The following is a 25,655-nucleotide window of genomic DNA, read 5'->3' as shown; positions in this document are numbered from 1 at the left end:
GCAAATAATGTTAAAGACGGTGAAATTCTAGAATGTTGAAAAATGACTGAAACAATCAATATTATTGGAATTTTATTTCAGCTCTACTTCAATGTTAGTTTTTTGTTGCTGTTATGTATTTTTTTTATTAAACCTGATGAATCCTATATTGTCATTATATTGTAATAGTGATGATCTTTACAACAGGATCATACTAGAGAACACAACATAATGTCACAGAATGTAACCGTTTTCCCAGTGTTTAGATGCAAAAAGTTGGTTTAAGAAAAAAGAATGAAAACATTGAACGTTACGTGTTAAAATAGTTAATTCATTAGAGACTTATTTTTCAGTGGAACAGTTATACTAAAGCAGTTTTGTTTCTGGTGAACACTGATGACAAACATCTGTCCTAAACCACAGAAGAGCCCCACCGTATTGGACAGAAATATTTCACAGTAAGATTTAGCTTGCTGTCGCAGAAGATTTTCCATGCCAGCGGCTCAAAGCCAGTGAGAATAACATGTTCATTGCAGTGTATGTGACGGATTGATTATTGTGCGGATTTTAGCTCTGGTTGAGATATGGATGTGTGTGGTGCTGAACGCAGTCAAAGATGAAATACTTGAAACCTGCAGGATGAACGCTACAAGTGGTGTTGCAGATGATATTCTCTGCATTTTAGTTTTGGATCACTGAGTAAATGTCCCTTTTCAGGTATCTGGCGCCATCTTGTGTTCAAAGCAGCAAACTGCTGAAGCTTAATGCATTAAATTAAGAATACACATATTGCTATGCTTGCCTTATTCTCCCCGTTAAAGCAAATTAACAGTTGTTTGTATAATGTAGTATACAAGTATGTTTCAAAATAGTAATTTAAGATGTCAAGTAAAGCCAAAATGGATGCATGGTTGAAAATATATATTCAAATAATCTCTTTATTCATCCTATATAGTTGTACACCACTAAAGACAGTGATAGGAGCACACAACGGGCATGAACATTTGTCAGTTATATAGAGGAGGGAGGAAACTTTGCAGATTTTCATAATAAAAATAAGAACATTTTCTAACTCCTTGTGACAATGAAAGTACATCCAAAAACAAGAGAAATAAGACGGTATGTGCCAGATTGACTTCTTTCACTTGCTATTGATGTTTTATTCTGTACAGAGGGACAATTTGTACAAAATTAATCTAGATATATAACACTACATGAAACAAGGTAAATCATATATACAATATTAAATGAATCATATAGTACAGGTCACATACAAAAGGACACTTTAAGTTATCATGTTTTGGAAATAATATGTGAAATTAAAAGATCCGCTAAAACCCTGCAGAAAGAGAACAAGCCACCGAATCATTTCTAAATCATCTCGTTATCGCGGACGACTTGTTTTTTCAGCACTAAAATAAACCTCAAACATCTCTGACTCAAACTCATAAAATCTATAAAACATCTCTCCCGGCAAGCCGGATTGTTTCATAAATGCGATGAACTCGACAACAGAAATCCGTTTGGTGAATGGCATTCCTCCAGGGTAAAAGGTACATGTTTAACATGGTAGTTTTAATTTACATCTTTTTGCATTCAAGCAAATACAGTATTAATACAGTTAACAAGCCAAGTCACAATGTCAGTTTATTATCAGCATCTGGCATTTTTGTGGCCATTTGATACCAGTCTGTCTCAGCGTTGGGCATCCTGAATGACCAGGACTAACGAGAACTAAAAAACCTGACATCCACACTACTTAACCTCCAGAGACAAGACAAAGAAATACAACACATCAAATATGAAGAAATCTAGCAGACCTCCTTAGTTTAAACAATGGTACTGACTGGAAGATATTGTCCAGCTTTTAACTGCTTCCTCACTGAGAAAGATAACCGTTTAAATTAGGAAAGGTAGCCCAAAAACACGTCACTTAATGTTCAGGAAAGTCATCTTTTTGGTAGCTTTCATCAAGTGTGTTAATCATTTAATGTCAGTATGTTAATAGCTACTAAGGTTACCAGCGCTTAAATTTGATAATAAATTAATTTAAATTTTTAATTAGATGACATTAAAATATTTATAGCAGACACTGCCAGTACACCTCTCTACTCTTTAAAAATCAAAAAAATTAGCAAAGGTCGGAACTTAGTTAGAGCTGCTAAAATCCCATTAGTGAGTGGAGTTCAGGTGTTGGGATGGTACAGATCTGTTCCTCCACTCCCATTCGACAAAAACTACCGTGATCTCTCAATATATTTCCTTTACAAAGATAATCATCCCTATTTATTTTACATTATATATAAATCCCACCAGTCACCTTGAACACCTCACCGCTGCGCTCTCTTTTTATTCAGGATGCAACTGAGGGCAAAACCTTGCTTCATCCGAGCCCTGGATTTTAGCTACTGTAACTTAGGTAGCAAATACTAACAGCTTTTACTCGGGATCATCCTTATATACACAGTAAGTACCATTGTTTGAACTGCCTAGTCATCATTATGGTCTGGTTTTCAAATATTGCCAATGAACTTAAGGAGAGCAAGCATATAAAAGAGTTGCATATGGCACAAAACAATAAAATGGAAAGTGTCTGATGTCCACAGGACAGCTTCCTCTTTCCTCGCCACCTTTCCTGGACATTGCAAGGCTAAGGACGAGTCTCAGTCAGTTTGGTCTGGTGCGCTAAACAAAAAACAAACAAAAAAAAAACTTTTCAAACACCAGTGACCAAAAACAAAGGCAGGTGTCCTTGTTGAAGTCACAGATCAAAACATGAAAGAAACAAACATACAGAACACAACAGTCTTGGCACTGACGAGATGTCCGTTAGATTGAGCAAAACGATTAAGAAAACATACAACGGATGACAGGAAAGTCTTTCGTCTGACCAACAGGATCTGATTTTGTTCCGTTTGACAGACAATAAAACCAAGCAGAGACCAAGAAACGATCCTTAGACAGTCAGTCATACAGTTCCTATGTTTCCACATCCAATCCATTGTGTTTGGAATGAAGGAACCAGCTTTGTGGCATCTGTACTCCCAGGTTCCACATCTACAGTGAATGCACAGGGGGGTGGAAGGAGAAAGCAAGGTGAGAGGAACCTACGGGGGAAATAATCAGGGAACACAATCAATGTGGCGAGGGCTAAAAGACACACAATACACTCGTCCACTCCTCTCCAAAATAAAGAAAAAAACCTGAGAAAGCAGAAATCTGAGGGAAGAGGATACAGGGCTTCTGCACTGGGGCAGCAGGAATGAAGGACAACTGAGACTTCTGGGTAAACTGAAGGTGGGAGGAGGCATGGATATCCCAACATTGCCAGTGTGATTCTGGCGCCTGGGCGAAGAGGAAGTCCATGGTTGTCGAGGGTAAAAGGGGCAGTTGGACAAAGAGTCGGCAGGTGGCGGGACCTAGAGTCCATCATGGGTGATCAACATGTCTTCAGCTCTGCGGTGGGACTCCAAGGCTTTTGTGGTGTAGATATCCTGAGGCAACTCAGATTTGCGTCGCACCATAGGCCGCTCTTTCCGCTGGTCAGGCTGCAACTGTCAGATTGAGCGGGGAGAGGAGGAGAAAGTTGGGCTTAAATACAATGTTTAACATCGTCGTCTCCAGTCAACATTTCAACATGTCCCTGTTCTGATCACATCTCTGAGATGAAGCATGAGGATCAAAATCTAATTTACAGAGGAGAACCAAGACTAACCGAGTTAAAACAGTGAGACGTGTTCATTATAAAATGCATTATTAGGTTAATAATTCTATTAATACAGCGTAACAAACATAAATGAATCAATAAATCAACCAAAGAAGTAATTTACTTTGTGTTCCACAAAACAAATATTAATTAAATAACACTATTATGCACATTTCATTCATGATTCACTTTATATTTTATAATGTCACTTTTCATGACTGATGTTGCCACCAGACTTCATAAACATGATTAATTAACATGTAAAAATATTGGGTTGCATTTGAATAATTTATCATTATTTATGGCAGACTATTAGTTCATCCACACTGAAGGATGACATTCACTGAGGAAACAAATATTAACCCTGATTTTCTGAATTAAATCTGATTATTGTCTTAAAAATGTATGAAAATAAAAAAAATCGGCATGGAATACGATTGCTGCTGCTAATCAGCCTGAAAAAGCAACTACGCCCGTTTTAGTTCAGTGTAAGGGAGAAAGTTGTATTTTTCTGTTTAGGCGAAATAATGTTTCCTTTATTGACAAATTGGAACATTTTGCAAAGCTGGCGATGCTACACAGCAGGAGGGATCAGCTTTCTGGGTCAATACAGCGCGCACTGGGGACATTTACCGCACTGATTGGACATCCACATAAAAAAGGTGGCAAATCCTTCCTTTACTACAGAGACAAGTATGCTATCTGCTATGGTCTCAAATTGGATTAAACTAAATTGACTGAACACGTTTACTTCCATGAAATCAAGCGCTGAGGTAAATGAGAGCCTCTCTTGGGGATGTCGTTAATTCACATTTTCTCATAATTGCTTATTTATTAAAGATACTATTGAACACTTTGGGGCTTCCTACTACTTAGACAACATGCAAGGAGCACACAAGAAAGAAAGCTTGATTCCAGTGTTCAGTTCATGGGCACGTTTGTTTCCACATTTTATAAAGCAGGTTGATTTATAAAAATAACAAAAACACAAACAAAGACTAGAATTTATACAGTGCAAGTAGCTTCAATTAGGAGACTTTGCTAACTAATAAGAGAGATGATTGTAAGAAGAAAGATAAGTAGACAGAGAGAAAGTCAGGTTTACCTGAGTTGCGCCCGCCTCAACTGTCTTTTTTAACCTCTGAACATCTTCTATCAAAGGGACATCCGTCTCCATTGCTACAGGACTATTGAGGTCAGAGGAATCAACATACATAAAGAACTATGTTGAAAAGAAAGAGAAACAAAAACAAAAACACAAAAGGATGGAGAAAAGACTTTCAGTCGCATGCAAAGAACAATGAATCAAGAGGCTCTGAACCGATTCAAATTTGCAGCTCTGATATATATTATTTATCGGCTTTATATGCTTTAGTTTAGGTGCAGAATCAAAAGGATTGAACACAGTTTCACTCTTGATTTATTGGGATTTAAGTGTTGACTAAGCAACTGTGTCAAACAATGTGAAGCTCATCAGTTGCTGCTCACACTAAACTACAGAGTTTACAGCAGATTACTGTGGATCTGTTTGGATTGAAAATTCTATTTTGTTGCACATTTAAAGCAAGTTTAACATTTTGGGAATTATGCTCATTTGCTTTCTTGCCGAGAGTGGGATGAGAAGATGGATCATGTCTGTACTGTAAATACTATACACGTCTGTAGCTTAGCACAAAGACTGCTAACGAGTGCAAAAAACCTTATTTGTCATAGTGCATACATACATGAAATGTAACTAAAACGCTATACCAATAATTAGTTAAAACACTATATCTTGTGTTTAATGCATACCAAAAACTAAACGTAAAGACATTAACTGTTGTGGTTTTATGTGTTGGACTATTTCTTGCCTGGCCGAAGTGACCAATGGTTTACAGTTTTAGTGCTAAACTAAGCTAGCTGGCTGTAACTTTCTAATTTATCATAAAGACATGAGTTGAATCAATATTTTCATTCAACTCTCAGAAAGAAAGTCAATAAGCGTAATTCCCAAAATGTCGAACTATTCCTTAAATGCCCAACACTGAAGTAATATTGCCCTTCAGTGGAACGCTAAAATCAGTTTTGGGGGGGAAAAGGGATTTATGTGGAGTTTTCTTTGATTTAATCAAACATTTCTTCAGAGAGCATTTTAGAGCTGTCCGATTCAAGCATTCACCATAACTAAGCACATTCTCATTAAGCTCTTTCCATCTTTAACAGCAGTGTAATTTGGAAAACATGCACTACCAATTCATATAGTGAATATGTTACAATGCATAACATGTGGCCAGTATTTTAGTCAAGGACATCCAATAAATTAACTAACATTATCAATAGAATGTTTACAGTGTTGACATTATGCAAGAGGCGTCTATGCATTGTGTTGCATTGTTGTTTTTTTATTACTGTACGACTGTACATTTAACTTGTATTGTAGAGGTGACATGCTGCCCTCTGCTGGCCAGACATTACACACTACTTATTTAACAGGATAAGATGGAAAAGGAACTACAATTCAACAACAAAACTGTCTTAAAGAAAACAAAAGACACACATTTCATAAAGATGCGACACACACACACACACAGTGATAGAAAGGGAGGTTAGATGATTGCACACACTGCTCACCTGTGGATTTGACTTCGCGAGGTTCTCAATCTTGACCCAAGCCTCTTCACGTTCTTTTGACTTTGCCTTCTCCCTGTTGAACAACCAAACCTCACGTCATGGTCACGCCTGCTGCCCTCCGCCGATACATGTGAAACCCAACACTCATTTAGCTGCTGTGTTAAGGCAGAAATTATGCGTCACCAAGACATCTCTGTAAAAGATTGAGTGGGAGAAGAATCTCCAGAGCCTACTTGTTTTTCTCAGCCCTGAACTGCTGTGTGCAGTCATCGAAGAGCTTCTGATTCATCTCCATGAAAAGCTTCAGAGCGTTGTAGATGAGGCCGTGGATGGTCCTGTGAGAGAGAGAGATAGATAGAGAAGTCGGCCAAGAGTCAAGTCTTTATAAGCACAAGCGGCATTACTGTCAAAGCCCCCCGGCAAAAATTGACATTTAGTGAACAGCTAGAGTACCTACCTAGTAATTGATTGGCTTGTTCAGCTTTATATTAAACATATTAAGAGATATTCAATTAATATAAAGTGTTTTGTTGTGCACTAAAAGCTGTAAACTTAAGTTACGTGTACATTAATAAAAAATACAATTAAAATGCGTTCACGGTTTTGCCTAACAGCCTGTTTGAGATTATTTATGACTACATCCAGTGACGTGTTTAACTGATGCATAGGAGAGTACATTCTGTGACCAGGCTAACATATCTACACATACTTGAGAGGTCTCACTAATGTGAGCTCTTGTGTCAGATGAGTGTTACATGCAGCGTGAAGTACGGAGCTTTGAAAAACATTGCTGCAGCATGTGTGGAGAAACTACGTGCGAGTATCTTACTTGTTCCAGTGGGTCTTAGAGTTGCGGTACAGAGCAGGGAACATAATCGGCAGAATCTTGGCTGCGTTGTCGCTGATCAGACTCATGATGTACTCGTTGTTCCAGTAGTACAGCGCTCTCTCTGCCACCTGACAGAAAACACCTCTGTCAGGCACATAACAAACACCGCCGGCATATTCCCCCACGTTTTGACGTCATGAAGGTACGGTTGTGATCACCCTTCGGTTACCTGGAAGTGCGGGCTGGATACACACTTGGCCAGCTGTCTGAAGAGAGGCTCCTGCACTTTAACAAACTCAGAGGGCTCGATGACGTCCAGGATCTCCTCCAGCTCGTTGAGGAACATCACTTCCTTGGGACTGTGAGTCTTTGGCCAGTACTTTAGTAAAGCCATTACCACCTGTTGGGACGATGGAGAGAGAACATTTACGGGTTGAATAACCTTTCAGGGAGGATAAGGGGGAAAAGCAGCTTTAAGGGTGAAAAGTCAGCGAACTAGACAAAACTTTCATTTGTAGCAATTCATAATCTTGAACCACAAACCAAAAAAGACCCAACATCAGCTTCTCATTTCACATACCGGCTCAGTAAGAGTGCTGTCCTTTTCCAAAAACTGCACCACACAGTAGGCCAGCTGCAAAACAAATAAACCAATAATCATTAAACTGTCAAAGTATTTTTGCATTTACTGGATGGATCGGCTTAAAGCAGGAGTGTCAAACATACGGCCCGCGGGCCGAATCCGGCCCGCCAGGGAGTCCAGTCCGGCCCGCGGGATAATTGTTAAAATTGCTGAAAAAAAAAAAAAAGAAGCTGAGCTGGGGCTCAAACCACTGATTGAAAAACGGGCACGCTATCCATTGACCCAGAGTCGCAATTGATTGCAGCACTGACTTTACTAAACATGCAAGGGAATCTGCAGAGAGCCCAGGCAGATAAACAGTGAAATGTTGGTCTTTATGTTTCTAGCTTATTGTAGAAGGACATTCAAATAGGGTTTATCATCCAAAAAGCTTCACCAATGATTTAAACAGAGAAATATTGTCATTATGTATGCTTTATTATGCTATGATTTTACTGGTTCGGCCCACTTGAGATCAAAATGGGCAGCATGTGAGTTTGACACCCCTGGCTTAAAGTAACATGGCGGGGCACACGTTGATGCTTGAGGGACAGACCGGCTGGGACACGCATCACCAGTTTTTAAGACAACCTGCACAATGACCTGCTGCTCTCACGAAAAGAGGAGGCGTGTACAGGTTTGGACAAGAATATTTAAAGACATTTCCAAAAAATGTGAAACAATTTATGTGCGATATGTCTCTCTCTTGCCATACAAAGACTAATCAAGCTCATCATGCCTCATTATGTGTTCAACGCACTCACCTGTGGATGGTAGACACTGAGTGATTTCACTTTGTGCAGAGGCAATAAAACCTTCAACAGAAAAATCTTGTGCTCTTCCTTCAGTGGTAAGGCAAATCCATTGATTATACTGTAAAATAAAATACAAAAGCACAAACGGAACAAATTATAACAAGTAGTCGGGCAAGTTTTAACAGACTTTATGGGATTAAATAGCAGATAGTTCAGAAGTGTTACATTTATTGAAGTTTCATGGTTGACTATTATGTAAAAGTTGTATGAGAGCCACAAACATACCTCCCAAGTATTTCCAGTAGTTCTGCTATACCATTATGGTGCTCCGTCTCATAGATAAACCTGGAAGGAAAAGCAGAAATACACAGATTCTTATTACCGAACAAAAGAAATTATTCATATATTGACCATGCGTGGTATGAATTGTTAAAAAATGAGCAGAGCCGTGGTAGACCTGCACTGACCTATAGAAAATGTTATTTATCTGTTTTCTGATGTACGCTCTCAGCCCCAGGAACTTTCCATAAATCCTGTGGAGGGTAGTTTTGAGGAAGTCTCTCTCTCTCGGATCCTCACTGTCAAATAGGTCTAGGAGCTACAATGCAAGAGAAGTGAAACATTGCCATAATTAATATCACCATGCAAGTTAGTGTCTTGAAATTGTGGAAGTTTTCGGCAAAAGAAAATCTTTTCTTACCTGCATAACAAATTTCTGGTCGATGTATTTCTTCGCTATGTTAGGCTGGAAGTCGGGCGATTCTAAAAACCTAAGGAAAAATTCATAGACGAGCTGCAACAGAAACAAGGAAAACATTTGTTTAGAAGGAATTCAAACCAAATGCTTTGACACAAATACACAATATTAAATCTGATCCAAACATGCTCTTTTTGTAAACTTCAGAAACTACAGCATTTCACACTTCAGCCATGCAGGGAGGCTCTTCTAGGTTCAGAACAACCGTTTATAAACCTCTCACTGTTTTGCAGGGGATTTAATGATGTAAATGTCAACCTGGAGGTGTGGCCACGCAGCTTCAAGTGTCGGCTCGTCTTCCTCTGGATCAAACTCCGCTCCAGTGGGGTTGGACGATGGAGGCAATGTTCTGAACATATTCACCGCAAACTGGAAGAGAAGTGAAAGCGATATTGTGAATGTTTATTCCAAGTTAACTTCCTTTGGTTGTTTTGATAACCCAAAGTTTAGAGTTCATGTTGCGACCACACAAAAGTCAATAGCTCAATCCAGAGGAGTGTGCAAGAGGTTTTCACAAAGTTTAAGAAACACACAGCCAAACCAAGACTTCCTGTCCCACTTTTGAACACATTTTTTCTCGTCATGACATGATGGTAACCGACAGTGAAACCACATCAATAGACTAAATCCACACCCACACACACTAGAAGTAACAGCAGTTCTGTGGTGTATGTTTTTCAATATTTCTTTCTATTTTATGCCCTCTCCTGAGCCTCCTTTGAGACAGGTCTGGAGCACACAGTTTGCTTAAAGGTTGATTATAAACGCTGGTGTCACGAGTAACACAGCTCATTTATTCAGTTAATGAACATGTGTTCATGCTACGTTTCATTATTTAATTTTGCAAAAATCGGTAAATTCTTAATTTCTCACTGCTACAAATAAAATACAGCAAGGAACATTTTAAAAACAAAGAGTACATTTAACTAAATCTTGGCTGAAAGAATGTCTACGAAGTGTCCCGTCTCATGCGATCGGAAAAAATAAAACTTTTTAGGTTAATGTTAAACTTAAACTGTCCTTACAACTGGCCTCCAACGGTTTGGCCCACAATAATCCAAGTGTGTTGTGTTTCTGGTCTCAGTGTCAACTGACTCCCCTGTGGGCTGCTGTTCCCTGGCAGGCAGATCATGGGACGGTGCAGGTGGCCTACTAAGACACTGAAAGTCTTCTTTGAAGAGACTAGAGGCTACAAGGTAGATGGACTATCTCGACTGTGCTGCACGTCAACCCAGAACAGGCTGTGAAGATGACTGTGCATTAACTCCACAGTGGAAACCTCATAACAGTGATTATAGCAGATCTGCTGTTGTCTTTGACGATAAAAAGATAAATCATTTGGCGTTGAGTAAGACACTCTTCCTTCGCCTTAATTTCTGTCTCTCTGCACACTAAAGACAGTGACGAGACGGAAAGCGGAACATCTAGCATCATCATCGGTATTTAGTCATAAACCACAAACACATTTCATTCCGACTTGATGACGACTCTACTGGAAACATTTGTATCCGCGAAATCTTGCAGATTATTAAAAGGTTTTGCCAAAGTTGATGGATAAAATAGGCATCCTTCTAACTTGAAAAGCAATAGTATGCATAATCATTTCAAAATAGGGTGACTGAACAGACACCTCAAGAGAGCCCGCTCTTCCACCCAGAGAAAAAAGCCACATCAGAACTTGATCACAAACATCAGCTGTGCTAGCTCCCACCAGCTCTGCCCCGCAGCTACAGCCTGCCCCTATTCTTGGCCCAAGTTTCACCCTCAACTTCAGCTCTAACCGCAAACTTAAGCCCCTCCGGGTTTACTGACCATGTGCACCACCTCCGGGTAGATGGGCTCTGTGATGACATTCCTGTTGTGGGTGATGTACTCCACCATTTCGCTCAGCGCCGCCCGCTTCACTTCCTTCCATTTCAGGTCGCTCAGCGGGTCGGACAGGAAGTCAAAAAGAACGCAGCACTGCCGCAGCTTCTGGATGAAGAGCTTCTCTTGCTCTGCAGGGGCCACATCTGAGGAGACAAAGAGGGAGGAAAGTGAGGTTTGTGAAGGGAAAGGAGTCCAGGGACGACCGAATGAGAGATGAAGGAACAACAAGGCTACACACCCCTTTGTAGCCGTGTTGTGAAATAAGGCGGTAGGGAATTTAAGAAAATGGAGCCATGTTCAAAGAGTGAGAGGTCACAAGAGAAAGGACAGGGCGATATAACTGTCAAAGATGATGTTAAAACAGAGATGCGATAGAGAAAAAAAGAAATATCAGGCAAGAGAGCGATGAAGATTAGAAAATGAGTCATGAAGACTAAAGTGCATTGAGAGAAAAGCTGAGATGGTTGTAGCCCAGCGGGGAGGATGAGACGGAGTGGAGGAGAGAAGACAGGATGGAGAGGGAGAGGAGGACGAAGGATTTGGGAAGTAGGTGAATGGTCACAGTCCAGCCATTCGACACACACGCTGGGGATGGAAGAATATAAAGACATTTTTATAAAAGGAGTCAGGATGAAAGTCATTATATTTGTCCATGGTTGTTTGAGGAATTCCTCTTTTCACTTCATTTCCAGAGCACTCAGAGAACAAACAAACAAACAAACAATATCTGCCAGCACCAACACTTCACACATGACAACACAAAGAGGAAAACATCCATTTTGTTTACTTGGAATTCTTACCTACTCATGTGGTGAAGTAATAACAGATAGTGGCACCGCAATTATGCGACACGACTTTGATGCTACTCGTTACTTTTTTTGTTATGTTTGGTTTTATCTTTGATAGTCACATTGGAGGAAAATCTACACGCTACGTTCTTCAGCTACCGTAATAAAATCGGGACTGTAGCACGATTTATTTAATTTAAAAAAAAAAATCAGGAGCTGGACATCTAATATAGACGTTGTCCAACGGTAACAATCTGTCAAGCATCATCTCTAAAGTTTACTTAATGATAAAAAAACTTGATACATAAACTGCGCCATGCTAGTCGTTTCCATTTTCCAGCCTTTATGCATGCCGAGTAAGATGTATTTATCAAAATGTCAAACTATTGCTTGAGGCCACTAAAGAGAATAACCTGGACAGATGTAATCTTGCCTGCTGTTTCCTTACGAACAGTGTTGCAGTGCAAACCCTGGAACCAGCGCCTCTTTGTCAAGAGAGTTCTTTCTGCAAACACAATTAAGTGTGTGGTGCCGTCCAGTAAGATGCATTCAAAATCCCATTCCACTATAACATCTACTCCCCTTTATAGATTAGATAGCTCTTAATAAAATAACATACGTGTTCTGTTTTCTCAAGTTCCTTTCCTGACTTAAATTGATTTCCGCCTCCGCCCAGCCACAGCTTAAATGAAATAGGCAAACTCATAAGGTCAACTAACTTCTTCACTAAACTCAGTTGTGGGTCCGTTCACATGACACAAGCGGCGGCATGTGACAGCTCAAGATGTTGCCAGTGATTAACACTGCATCCGCAGAACATACTGGCTGGTTGGCTAGACTCAGGTTTATGATTTCATTAGTGTCTGTGCTGGCGACCTACTGTATGTTCTGCATCGGATAGAAGACGACGAGTTACACAATTACTGCCTACATACAGCACATGACACCCACAGGAGCTGTACGTTAAGATGTTGCTGTATTTCTGCGAGCCTCTTATTAGCAGGAATTCAATTCTGCAACTCTAAGTGCAACAGAAAGACGTAAGACAGTGCAGTGAGCGAGTTCACAGCCTGCATACATGAACACCATGCAGCCTATTGTCTGACTAAGGTGTTGAACCTCAATAAATCATACCAATGCAACAAGAGCTGCACTTTTATATAGCCTATACTTACTGATCAGTAAAGGGTGTGGTATTAACATCAGGCTTGCACTGTTGCTCAGAAGCCGTGTCTGCACATGAATGAGGATGTTGGCACCACGAGCAAACAGAATTTGATCAGATATGTAGATGTCATATACTGCAGGTCATAAACTACATAGACGGAACACTTAGTCTTCAATGACTGTACTGCGACACTTCCAATTAACGACAAGAAATTTAGGTTGAGAGACGAATTATGATTTTATGAAATTGGCACAGGGATCAAATAAGAAGAAAAAAATAATATATAACAACCAATTGATTGAAGGCAAACAGAGCGCTGCAAACACACTTAATGCATGAAGAACTGTATTAAAATCCAAATTACACTGAGATAAATTAATTTGGTCTCTTTGCGTTGCATTGCTGCCATCCATCTCATTTTAAAATTACACTGAAAGTAATGTGCAAATAAACAAACTCAAATGGTTTCTCCAATTCATTCATGCATGTGTGTAATAAGGAAAAGTGTACAGGTAAATATGCCCTAATTTCAATGAATGTACACAGAGAGTGACAAAGGCCCATGAAGGACGCACACACACACACACACACACACACATACTTGACAGTCTTGCAAACAGGCAGATTCTAGGTAAGAAGAGAGATATCCTATTCAGACACGATGGAGACTTGGCGTGCACTCCTGCAGTGTCAGTTTCAAGTCGGCCAATTGATCTTGATGACGGTGAGTTTGGGGATTCCAGAGGAGAGAGCTGTGTGTGTGTGAGCTGTCATTAATGGACATTTCCTTATAAATTTGAGGCATTTGAGGCATTTGTAGTGTTTTAAAAAAAACACTACAAGTGCCAGTACGCCTGATTAAAAACATATGAGAGAAAGGGGTTCATCCAAGACGTTTATAATTATTATTATTATTATTATTACCGTCTCCAAAGTGGACAAAGTTTCAGAATAAGGCCCGTTACGGTCACATGAGGTTGCACCAAAAAGACTGGTAGTGACAAGTGGAGCAACAACAGCTAGAATACGGATTATGTTTCCATTTATTTACGAGCGTTAACTTTTATTTCCAACACTAAACTCTGGAAGTGAACCTTCTCTCTCCTTGGCATAAGGAGGTTTGGTGGTTGGCATGAAGCTCGACTGGAATGCGTTGCCATGCCTCGCACCCCTGACCGTGTCAGACTTGCTCCTGTTACATAAGTGTGTCTGCTTGTCTTATAAAGTTTCTGTACACTCCTAAAATATCCAGCGGGTTGTTGTGTAACAGATAAAGGCTCAGTGTTGTGATCCCAAAATTGATGTTGACCACAATGTGGCGTCTATTAATGTCGCCAACAGAAGCCTTAGGAGGGGAATAAGCATGCGCATGCACACACGCGAGCAGCGAGTCTTGTGGAGAACAGAGAGAGATGTATTCTAATGCTCCCCGTTCAAAGCAAAGAAAATAAATAACTGGAGTCACATTGGAACCACAGTCTCTACTTTTCTTCTCTGTAAATGGGTCAAATGAACTGCTGATAGTCGAATCTGGAGTTAGGAACGGTTTGGCAATCTGCTTTATCGACAGCATGTTATGATCAATGTACACATTGACTGATTACTATTTATAGCTTTGTAGAAGGACAGTGTGTTGCGGTTTTAAAAAGGCATATGAACAACTAGGTTGGCCACAATCCTCGATGTACTTTGGCAGCATTGAAAGCAATGCATCCAGGATATAGACAGCAAAGTAAGGTGCATGTGTTGTTCATAGCTTGTGAATGGCGACAATGTACAACGGCTTAAAGTGCTTTGCAATATCTTGTATTTTAACGAGACAGACAGAGAGCAAAAGAGATCCACTGGGCCATAATCACACTTGTTTCAAAAGAAAATGTATCTTTGGCGACACATTTTGTGTCCCAAAGTTTCTGACACCATAACCAAGGCTCTGAATACAGGCATGAATGAGAACACACTGAGGAACTGTTGCAATGTGGAGTCTAATTCAGAGTTGGCCAAGGATTCATCTGTCAAAATAGGGTGTGCAGTGGGAACGAAATTGCATTCCAAACCAACGCTGAAAGGCCACCCGATCATTTGTATGCCAACATTTAGATGCCGGGTGTAACATGTGAATCTTACACAATCTGTGCAGATGTGGATACAAGACAGGGTCAGAAATGACAAAAACACACAAAAAAGGAAAAGGCATAGAGAGAGAGTCTGATTGTTCCTCATCACTGAGTTGTCATTCAAGGCAGTGGCCTCTGTGGCTCAATACAGTGTAATCAATAATTGCCCGAGGCTCCATCTGACGCTGGGCTGCACCCGAGTACAGTGGCACCAAGCTGGGTCTCTCAAACACGACCGAGCCTCCTGGGTCACATTTGACAGCGGTGCTTTGTTGACAGACATAATTAAGAGACACACAAAAAAAAAAAAAAAAAAAAAGAAAAAGGTGGCTGGGCATGTCGCTCGCGACGGGAAGAAGGGTGGTGTGGAGATGGAGAAGGGGATGGAGAAGGGGCTGCTCGCTGCAGAGCAGTGTCTGTCTGCAGCGAGCACACTGTGCCCAGATGAACCGGAGTGACACACATTCGCTGGGGAGAGCAGCTGAGACGGGGGTGAGGAGGACCGGCAGGCATGGCCTCCTCTTTAGCTTCCAACCCCCCCAACAAAAGGCTACAATTAATAACTGCAACCATAAATACCTAAACGGGCGATTAAAATCCAACACATGAAAAACGGAGAAGACCCTTCCCTAAGCTATGACCTCACTTCCTTTGACATCACTAGCTCGGCGGGGGGATGGGCAGAAAGAGCAGCTAGCTAGTAAAACCAGATTTTTTCATGTAGCTCCACTGTCTCACATTAATGCACATACGCGTCACACACACATCGCCTTCATCGTGCCTTTCAAGTACAATAACGCTGCTTTCCAAACCGTAGAAACACCGATGTGATCGCAGACGTCTGAATGCTGACTAACCCAGCAGTAACCAGTGGAGGGGAACAGGAGCACAGCAACACACAGCTCCCTCTCTCCTTAATTCCCTAGGACAATACAGGAAGAAAAAGATGTCCTTACGTACCTCTGAAGTGCATAAGAGCCACCGGCTGAAAAGGCCCATTGGAATTAGGTGCATCCACAACCATCCTGTCTCCAGATTTATTGCATGTCAACATCTAAACCTCAACCAGGAAGGCGATCCACTTAGGGCGAGAGGCCAGCCTCCATTTTAGCACAAAAGCAGATCAGAAAATGAAGCTCTCTGCTGCTGGAGGGAACTGGCTAGTTAGTGACGTAGGCAGTGAAGGAGCCAGCTGATTGGCTGAGGTCAGGCCGCTCTGGAGCGATGTAGGCAGAGGCAGCCGGGAGAGAGGGACGGTGATTGGCTGAGAGGACGCAAAGGGGGCGGGATATGCGTTGGAATTTTTGGTGCGACTCCTCCTCCCCACTCACTCGTCTCTAGTGACGCTGTGTAAGGCAGATCTACAGATTTTAGATCAGATTGACTTAAATCCTCTCCACAGTTTAACCATTAGCAGGTTTTTCAGCATAATCTGATTTAGGATAAGCAGCTGGAAATAACTTACTCTGACTGTGCTTAGATAGAGAAGCCCTGGATGAAGTCTCTCATTGTTTCCTTCTGTCATCTCTGCTTGGTTCTTTATAAAAAGAAGGTGGAGGAGAGGGTCAGGGGGGGGCCTCACATCTTTGGATTCAATGAGGAACAGAGGAAGAAGAAACCACATGAGGAGCTGAGGATAGGACTATTGGGGACTCGAACTCCAGAGCTTTCCAGCAAGGAAAAAAAAGAGAAAGAAATTCAGTAGAAATCTGTGTGACTTTTCAATACACAAGATGAAAGACCATGTAAATAATATCAACTCAAATAATTGATTGGATCCAGTTTATCTTTGGCTTTACATAATGTGTTACTTAAAAGGGTTTTATGACTCACACAATATTCAGGGCAATGGCAGAATTTGCTGCGTTATATTATTCTGGGTGACGTACAAGTGCTTAAGAAAATTAGCTGTAAACAGGAAATGAAAGGGAGAGGAAAGAAAAACATAAATGCACAGGCACACAACGCAGGAAACTGCTGCAGCTCCAATCATCCTTGTGTAGCCCGTCAGTTAACTTATGATTGAAACATCTGATTAAATATAGAAATCCCCCACCCCCCTCTCTCTCTCTATCTCTTGCTCTCTCTATTTTATAGTACATTTCACTTTAAATTATGTATATTTAGATGAACCCATATTTCAAGTGTCTGAACACCAAAATAAATAAATTTAACTACAAGGCGACAAATGCATATAATCTACATTTCATCTTTACATAATGAAGTTGCTGTCCCTCTCATGTGACTCATCAGAGGATGCGCAAAGTGAAACCGCATTCACATCACAAGGCCAACCAGAGTTTTCATAACAGTGGGGTTCTACACCATTTTCACAATCATTACACAAATAATGTAATAACAACGGGACTGTGCTGTTGTCCAACTATGAGCAATGTCAGAAAATTATTGACCAACTAATTAATTAAGAGTTGGCCAATGAGGAGTGAATGAGAGGTTACAGTTGTCCTATAGGGAAATTTGGAGGTCTCAAAATAGCACGTTTTAAAGGCGACCCAAAAATATGGCAGGTCATTTTTTCCTCAGCAGATGTTGTAATAACTTAGTTGTAAACTGTTTTTATTCTGTTTTTATTTTTTTGGAAGGTTAAGGAAGAAGAGGAGAGGAAGGCCAAGTGTATCACCAAGCAAATCCGACTTGGCATTCTCTCACCGAGGAGCCAAAGCCTCTCCAAGAGGTGCCATTACATTCCACAGCCATGACAACGGGCGCCGGTATTTTCTCTGAGCTGCCACTTACTTTCGACTAGTATGACAGGCTGTGCAGGAGTGTGTACCAGTTCAAAAATACCCGATGACTCCTTCTGGATTTTTATAAAGACAAAAAATGGGTTGGTTGAAAAATCTTTTTTATCGTCAACAAATTTCATGAAAAAAACTAAAAATCATCTTAACAAGAAATATCTGTGTAGTACGATGGCTGTAATACCTCCATTTATTTTTAAAATGAATTAAAAACACATCTAAGAACATCAATTTTGCTCATGTTCTTCCAATGCTTCCAACACAGCCCTGATGACGTTAATACTCACTAATATAAGGGGATGCATTGACAGGAAGTAAAAGAACATATTTTATATATTTGTATTCTTTAAACAGAGTGCCATACAGCAATAAACAGGCGTGACATTGTATCACTGTGACAATTCCTAACATAAAAGCTGAGTTCTACGAAGGAAACACAATAATTCCTATTTCAGCCAGAAGGTGGCAGCACATGCTTGTCCACTTGTCCGAGAGCCTCTGAAACACAAGCCCATCACTAAATGTTTTACTGACACTTGGAACAACATTCTGTGTATCCTTCTTCATCAAACATGCATTGTTGCCCTACTGCCAAAATGTTGGCCACAACAGCGAGTATGACTCTGTCGACTGAAGTTACTTGATATCAAAGACAATAAAGTGAGATAACATGTCTGATATTTCAGCCATTATTGACCTATTTGTGATATTTATTTTTGGTTGCTGTCCGGCAGACATTTACAGATCCATTTTTCTCTCTCTCTCTCTCTCTCTCTCTCTCTCTCTCTCTCTCTCTCTCTCTCTCTCTCTCTTTCTCTCTCTCTCTCTCACATACACACAGATACAGAAAGCACAAATATGAACCTCACATTCTTAGCTGTCTGTGTACATAATAAAAAATCCATTTGACTTCTCTTGTATTCTGTTCTATCTCTCCAAGAAAAGACAAAAGTCCCAGAAACAGGATTTCTTTCAAACGTCAGCCTTCTTTTGTATTGATTGTCACACGTTGTGAACTGTGACCGTGTCTCCCTCAAACTTGCAAATCCTCCGGACTGCACACCTCTATTGTTGCTCTGCCGTGTCACCCGGCTCATCCAGGTATGAGAACAAAGCACAGCTGGGTATAGTTTACAGGAAACCACTTAGGCCAGATCCTGCCTGTAATGCTGTGTGTAAAGAAAGAAGCCATGAAAGATTGATGTATATGTTCAAACCTCAACCTCACAGTCGCGTCTCAGAATAGGCATCAGGATATGTACTAATCAATCAATCAACACTGACAGTGAGACTAGCTGGCTTGTTATGGTTACTGTGATTAGTTTGCTGGTTGGTGATAACTAAACTAAGCCATCTCAGTTATTCATACTGCTTGGTAAATTATAAAATAAGCTGATGCTAAAGTGCTGACTGTTGAAATGATTAGCGAGCTCTAAGATGCCTGGTGCGCCAAGACGTGTCGGCGTGTATGGATCATGTTTGATTCGGGCCTACATATTGAGTTATTATTGAACGGCCTAGATTCCACCACTGTCCATTCAGTCGGAGTCAGAGTTATCTTAAGGTCCTCTCTGTTTCCTCCAGGTACAGGTGGAGATGCAGCTGATTGCACATCATTTGCATTACAAAAAACGCTGATGGGCAGTCTGCTTAGCTATAAATTATGTAGTGAGAAAAGGCCTCAAGGTTAAAAAGCCGGTTATGAGGATCCACCAAGGCTATGAATTGTTAATATGATTCCCTTCATCCATATGGGCCGAACATGCAATCAGATAAAGGTCAACTAGCATTTTACAGGACAGTTATGTGGTCAAGACCACCGAAACCAAGACCAGAGTGTATCGAGATCGAGATAAGGCCAAGAGCAGACCAGTGCGAGTCCCACACTGCATGACCCACTTACAATAAAATGTGGAACATGCAAAACATATAGACTCCTCAAAGTGATCGGAAAGATCCACGTTCCCAGAGAAAACAAATGAAGATTCCTCTTCATAAACCTCTTTTATTGCCATATATGTGTATGTGAATGTGGGGATTTTAGTTGTAGTTTTCTATGAGCAAACAAATACAAACAAACACCAAGAAGCTGAAAACAAATTCATTCAACACTGTTTTTCCATGTCATGCTTCCTTTCCAAGGGCCTATTAAGGTTTGATATGGTCCCAGACATTTCAGGTAGTGTTGCGTTGCAGAATTTACATACCGGTACTCCTGTGTGTTGTGTTTTGGATTTAGTTTTGCAAATTAATTCTTATGCGGTTTAGGGAGCAGAATTCTATTACTACAGATTTGGCTGCCTTGGAGGGGAGGGGTGACTGACAACCATTACCAGTCAAATTGTATAACGGGTCATGTTGCATCTGAAGGAGGACGTTTTACATCCAGTCACAGTAATGGTGTCAGAAAATAAATCAGACAATGCACGGGCACTTTAGTGATATCCACGCTGTTGAGACCCAGACCAGACCGAGTACAAATTTAGTGGTTTCGAGACGAGACAGATACCTTAAAAACAGATCGGTATGAAGACCAAGATCGATTTTGAGTACAACACTGGTACATGAGTTATTACAGAGAAAGAGAATGTTAAGGAGTTGCATTGGAAGAAAAGAGTGATATATTTTAATAGAGGTACTGTATATTTGAAAGAAGCATACCTGAGAGGGCAGGCAGTTTCTGTAGCTCTCTGTTAGCACTGAGGGGGAAACAGGAAGTGCTGAACCTCTTCTCCCTCTTCATGGCCGAGTGTGACCCCGGCTGCTTCACCCTCATCACCTGAGTTGCTGGAGGCACTTTCTTATTGGAGCCCTGCAGAAACAAGAGTCGCAGAGGAAGAGCTCCCGTTACTGGAGCAGGGCAGGGGCAAGGTAGTTCATGCACCCGAAGGAAACGCCACAGGAATCACTTTACTCAAGTGTCACTGTGGAGTTCAAAGGAGGAGAGAAGAAGAGAGCACAGGAGGGAAAGGAGAGGAGAAGAAGGGGAGATGAGACGAAAAGAGAGGAGAGGAGAAGGGACGAGGTTGTTGTGGTTAAGGGTCAAGTTCTTTTCCGAATCAGATCAGGTGATTCTCAGCGAAGCAACCCGATCCCAGTCGGCGGTGTACTGTACTGCATCAGTTGACAGAGTTTGTGATGGGCCTCAGTGGACAGAATAATTGAGCACAGATGGAGCCGATAAAGCTGTCAATGGGAACAAACAGCAGGACCAGCAATCAATCAATCAGGTCTCTTTCACTCTCAAAGCACTGTACTCAACATCACTGATGCACGCCAGAAATAATAAAGACAAAAATAGCCGCCACAATGACTTCTATACTCAGAGGTTATACAAGTCAGAGAACTAGGGATTGATGTGTTTTCAGAGAAGAAAAGATCATGCTGAGATGTCACATGAGTAACTTTGTCTTCATTCATCCTAAAGATGTTCCACGTAAAGGCCAAATTAAGTTTTCACGGAAACACCTCATGCTATTAAGTCTGTGTGCTCATTATGACACCAATTAACACTAAAAACAAACAAAGGCTTCCCTAAAATGCACAACAGCAAAAAAAGAGCATGTTCCCCAATACAACTCTCAAAACCATCCTTATCAGAAAATATTTATAACAACAGAGAAAACCTTTCTGTATGATGTTTATGGTGTAACCTGTAGTATTGTTACTATAATTAGCTTACTCTATGTTTTTTCTACATGTCAGTAATGCATTTCCTATATGAATAGTACATTTAAAAAAAGTAGCTCATGCATGTCCTCTGGACAGTGAAAAGTGAAAAAAACACTTACATCTTGGTGGTCTGCAGGTCCAGATTTTTTAGATCTTCCAGATGTAGTTTCCTACGGTGAGTGAGAAACCAATGAAACTCAATAATCACAACAACATTTAAAAAAAAAAAAAAAAGCCATAATAGTAATAATGATATAGCAAAAGTACATTTGCATCAAGCATCCACTTTACCTTTTCCTTTTTGCTCTTGTGAGGCATGCTAAGATGGGGATCCCGGGTGTCAGCAGGTCGCGGTGAAACTGTGGTCACACTCTGACAGCAGATGACTGCTTATCGCGTCCGGACACTGGTGTGGCTTTCACCACTGACCATTCAAACACCATGTGACTGAGACCTCACGAGATGTCATTCTATGTCCGCGGTGGCTGCATACCACAAGTCATGTGTTGTTAAAAAGATATAGTTCATAATTAAAGAAAATGCCGACGATGTCCGCTGTCAGTCTCCAAGTTATTGCTGCCGGTGGCTGCACTTTCTGGTAGCCGCTGTGTGCTCCAGCCCAACCAAGAGATGTGTCATTCCGCTTGTAATATGTAGTAGGTACCACAAGAGGGCAGTGTTGTAACTTGAAAAGAGACTAATCGGTCGGGTGGACCGGGGTGTCTCTACTCAGTGCCGCCATGCTAGGTCAACGAGGTCCTGCAGTGCTATGCTAATGACTTACCCATTTCAGGCAATACAGTTATTGTCTGAAATGGGTAAGTCACTAAGTGGTCAACTAAGTAGTTGCACAACAACAGATATTCAGAATCAGAATCAGCTTTAATGGCCATGTAAATTTGCACATACATGGAATTTGACTCCTGTTTCACTTTGCTCTTTGTACTTTTTTTCACACACAATATACAGCAAACAAGATAAATATAAAACATATAAAAAATACATTTAAGAGAGTAGTAAAACAAAGTGCAGATAGTGCAGATGGAAGAGTCTGGTTAACTGCTCATAAGAGTGACGGCCATATTGGAATTAGGTAGTATCCAAACTGACAACCGTGTCAACTTCTTTTCCTTTCTTTCTTCAGCACTGTAAGCCAAAACCAGCAGACACAGAAACAGCTTCTTCACTGGCCGTCACTCTGATGAACAGTTAATCAGACTCCTCCATCTGCACTACTTTGCACTTTTTTGACTACTGTTGTCTGTAATGTCTTTTTTTATATTCATCTTGTTTATTGTATATTGTGTATGTTAGGAGCAACATGTAACCGGAGTCAGATTCCATGTGTGTATGAACACACATGGCCAATAAAGCGGATTCTGATTCTGATTTCCCCGGGGTGCTGGAAAGCTCCCCATAGCTCTTTTCTGGGCTCTACTTTTTGCATTTGTGTTGCAGTCTGATGTTTTTTTCAAAAGCTTCAATATGAAATGTTGATAATAAGATAATCCTTTATTAGTAACAGAGCGGGAAATAGTACATGATTTACAGCAGCATATAGTATAGTGCAAACAAGAGACATAGTAAAAAGAAACAAGATCAAAACAAGTATTATAAATAAGCAAATAAGCAATAAAAAGGAGTCGTGAAAAAAACAGTAAAGAATCCACCATAACTGTAATATTATACAGACATAATAACTATTATGACTATTATTGCACAGTGTATTTATACTGCACAGGCTTGAAGTGTTTTGTGGTCTAGTTGGAGCAGAGCTTGACATGAATATAAACGTAAAATTAATGCTACTGTAAAAACTAAAGCCAGCAACATGTTCTGGCCTGCTATGCTTTACAAATAAATATTACTCAACTTTATTATAAATAAACCAATTCGCTAATGAAGCAATTTGTTGTTTGTTTGTAGATTTCTTTGTCATCACTTCCAAAGTTTAAACTTTATCATGTCCGCACCTTCAAAATTGCGTCTATCTGGCTAATATGATGTCATGGATTTAAAGTTTTTGAGGTAACATTTGTTTGTACCACGGTGTCAAGGGAATATTAACATTGTTACTGTTTAAAAAGTTGAAATATGGCAAAATAAAAAAATGAGACTTACAACTATACAACTACATTTAATGTAATCACCACCCAGTATTGTAAAGCAGACATCCCATATATGTAAGTGTGATCTGGCTCCCCCAGTTGAGCTGTCCTCATTTATTCCATGAAGAACACCACAATGGGATGACGTTTCATCCCTGGGTGTTTGTTTTGTCAAACCATGGTTATCCTGTTGTAATATGCAACTCAGTCCACGTGGTGGCAGTGTAGCATGCGCTTGAACATTGTTGAATATTGATTCTTAGTGGTTTGCATTTACCTAGCTTCAATAGTCCTTTACAGTCTTCATAGTTCCTAATTTATGTTGTCTATATGTTATGTTGTTGTTTTTTTTAACTTTTAAACAGTTTTTTGCACTTTATTATTATTATTATTATTATTATTATTATTACTATTGCACAATTCTCTATATGTTGGACAGAAGAGAAACATACTTTCGAACTTCTGCATGTTTGCACATTGCACAAAATTGACAATAAAACTGACTTTGACTTTTGACCAAAGGCAGGTGTGCATAAGGTGATCAATGCATCGTACATTTGGAGAAAAGAGTTTGAAGGTAATTCTGTCATATGGGATTACCATACAACGATAATGTAATTTTGACAACCCAAAGTATGATTCTCTTTTCATTAACATTGAGCGAAAACCTAAACCACCCACAGGATCCCTTAACACTTGTTTGAAACAAAGCAGCCTCAATGAGATTACCCTTCTTGAATGTCTTCCCCTCTGCCTGTAGGTTGAAAAAGGAATGGACTCCCACCTAATCCAGAGAGTTTAAACTATAGTTCACTCTAGTGTCTATTTGACATAAAATTTCGTTACTGCAGATACTTCTTCTCACATCTACAGCGAGCATGTGTGTATTATTATGACTGATTGGAGAAGAAATTATACAGACATGAGCAGTGACTTCATGTGTGGGCTACAAACAGAGTAGGGTTGTTTTCTATTCTGGTTGTCGACGCAACACACTGATGTGTATTGATCCGGTTATGAGAGTGTTCTGTTCTCTGAATCATTGTGTTTCCATCTCTCCATGGTCAGAGCCTCATCATCAACATGGTGTTATTACTGGATGATATGGCTCCCTTAATTTCCTGTCTCAGCCACAGCAGTGAATGCAGCCGCATAGGGAGGATAAAGTATTTCTTTTCTCATGTGTGTCCATGGTTGGGTGGATAAATCACAATATGTCCTGTCTTCACAAAGAAATGCAATAAATGAACTGGTGTTTACAGGCAGCTGGAGAAATGAAGAAAATCATTGATGTGATGGAAGATTTCAAATATTACATCAATGAATACATATTTTTTAAACATAAATCTGACCAATACACTTTTCTTATTCATCGAATTCAGGCTGGGAACAATTTTCTAACTCAAGGATGTATTTTCTAACTCTTTATTATTTTGTGTTTTTAGTTTCCTTTGAGAGCTACCTGGTTTACATTATTTAACCTTTGCAACAAAAAACAAACCTTTACACCAGAGCTGTGCAGCACAGTCAGTGAAGAGTCAGTTCCAATAACACCAGCTTGTTTTATGAGACGCTGTCCAGCCAATGGGGCAAATGAGAGGCGCTGCTCAACAACAGCTTGTTTATTTTTCCAAGTGACAGACAGACAAAAGGGTTAAGGTGAAAGAGAAATGGGCAGCTTATTGTAATGGAAGAAGATTGCTTGAGAGGACAAAAGAGAACCGGAGGGGAAAAGGGCCGAGATGGCTCTGTTGACTGTAATCACTGTGCTGCATCGCATGTGCACGATCGCCAATGATAACACATTAATGTGTATTGATTGTGTGACACAGTTTGTCTCACACAAGCTCTCACACTTGCATGCCTGTCTGTTTGTCTGCTTTTATTGTGAAAGGGAACTGTCACGGTTTGGC

At 40.4% G+C, this 25,655-nt stretch overlaps 1 protein-coding gene across 4 annotated transcripts; it reads right to left on the bottom strand.

The window, feature by feature from the left end:
• Positions 1 to 896: 896 nt before the first annotated feature.
• Positions 897 to 21,952, bottom strand: ppp2r5ca (protein phosphatase 2, regulatory subunit B', gamma a; the record flags this gene model as incomplete). 4 transcript variants are annotated; one of them, XM_079220394.1, is made up of 16 exons in its annotated part: positions 897 to 3,533; positions 4,791 to 4,907; positions 6,296 to 6,368; positions 6,529 to 6,630; positions 7,125 to 7,252; positions 7,354 to 7,524; positions 7,705 to 7,758; positions 8,511 to 8,619; positions 8,787 to 8,846; positions 8,969 to 9,099; positions 9,202 to 9,294; positions 9,517 to 9,627; positions 11,071 to 11,270; positions 20,624 to 20,774; positions 21,754 to 21,804; positions 21,926 to 21,952. In XM_079220394.1, the coding sequence occupies 16 exons, from the start codon at positions 21,950 to 21,952 to the stop codon at positions 3,399 to 3,401; spliced, it is 1,713 nt and encodes a 570-aa protein (XP_079076520.1). In that variant the 3' UTR covers positions 897 to 3,398. The 4 variants fall into 4 exon arrangements, with proteins under 4 accessions (XP_079076520.1, XP_079076521.1, XP_079076522.1 ...); XM_079220395.1 differs by lacking the exons at positions 20,624 to 20,774; positions 21,754 to 21,804; positions 21,926 to 21,952 and adding an exon at positions 16,161 to 16,254; XM_079220396.1 differs by lacking the exons at positions 4,791 to 4,907; positions 20,624 to 20,774; positions 21,754 to 21,804; positions 21,926 to 21,952 and adding an exon at positions 16,161 to 16,254.
• Between the last annotated feature and the right edge of the window lie 3,703 nt (positions 21,953 to 25,655).

This window comes from Taurulus bubalis, assembly GCF_910589615.1.
Source record: "Taurulus bubalis genome assembly, chromosome: 1".
NCBI classification, from domain to species: Eukaryota; Metazoa; Chordata; class Actinopteri; order Perciformes; family Cottidae; genus Taurulus; species Taurulus bubalis.
Note: the sequence above shows the minus strand (reverse complement) of the source record. Positions and strands in the feature narration are given on the sequence as shown.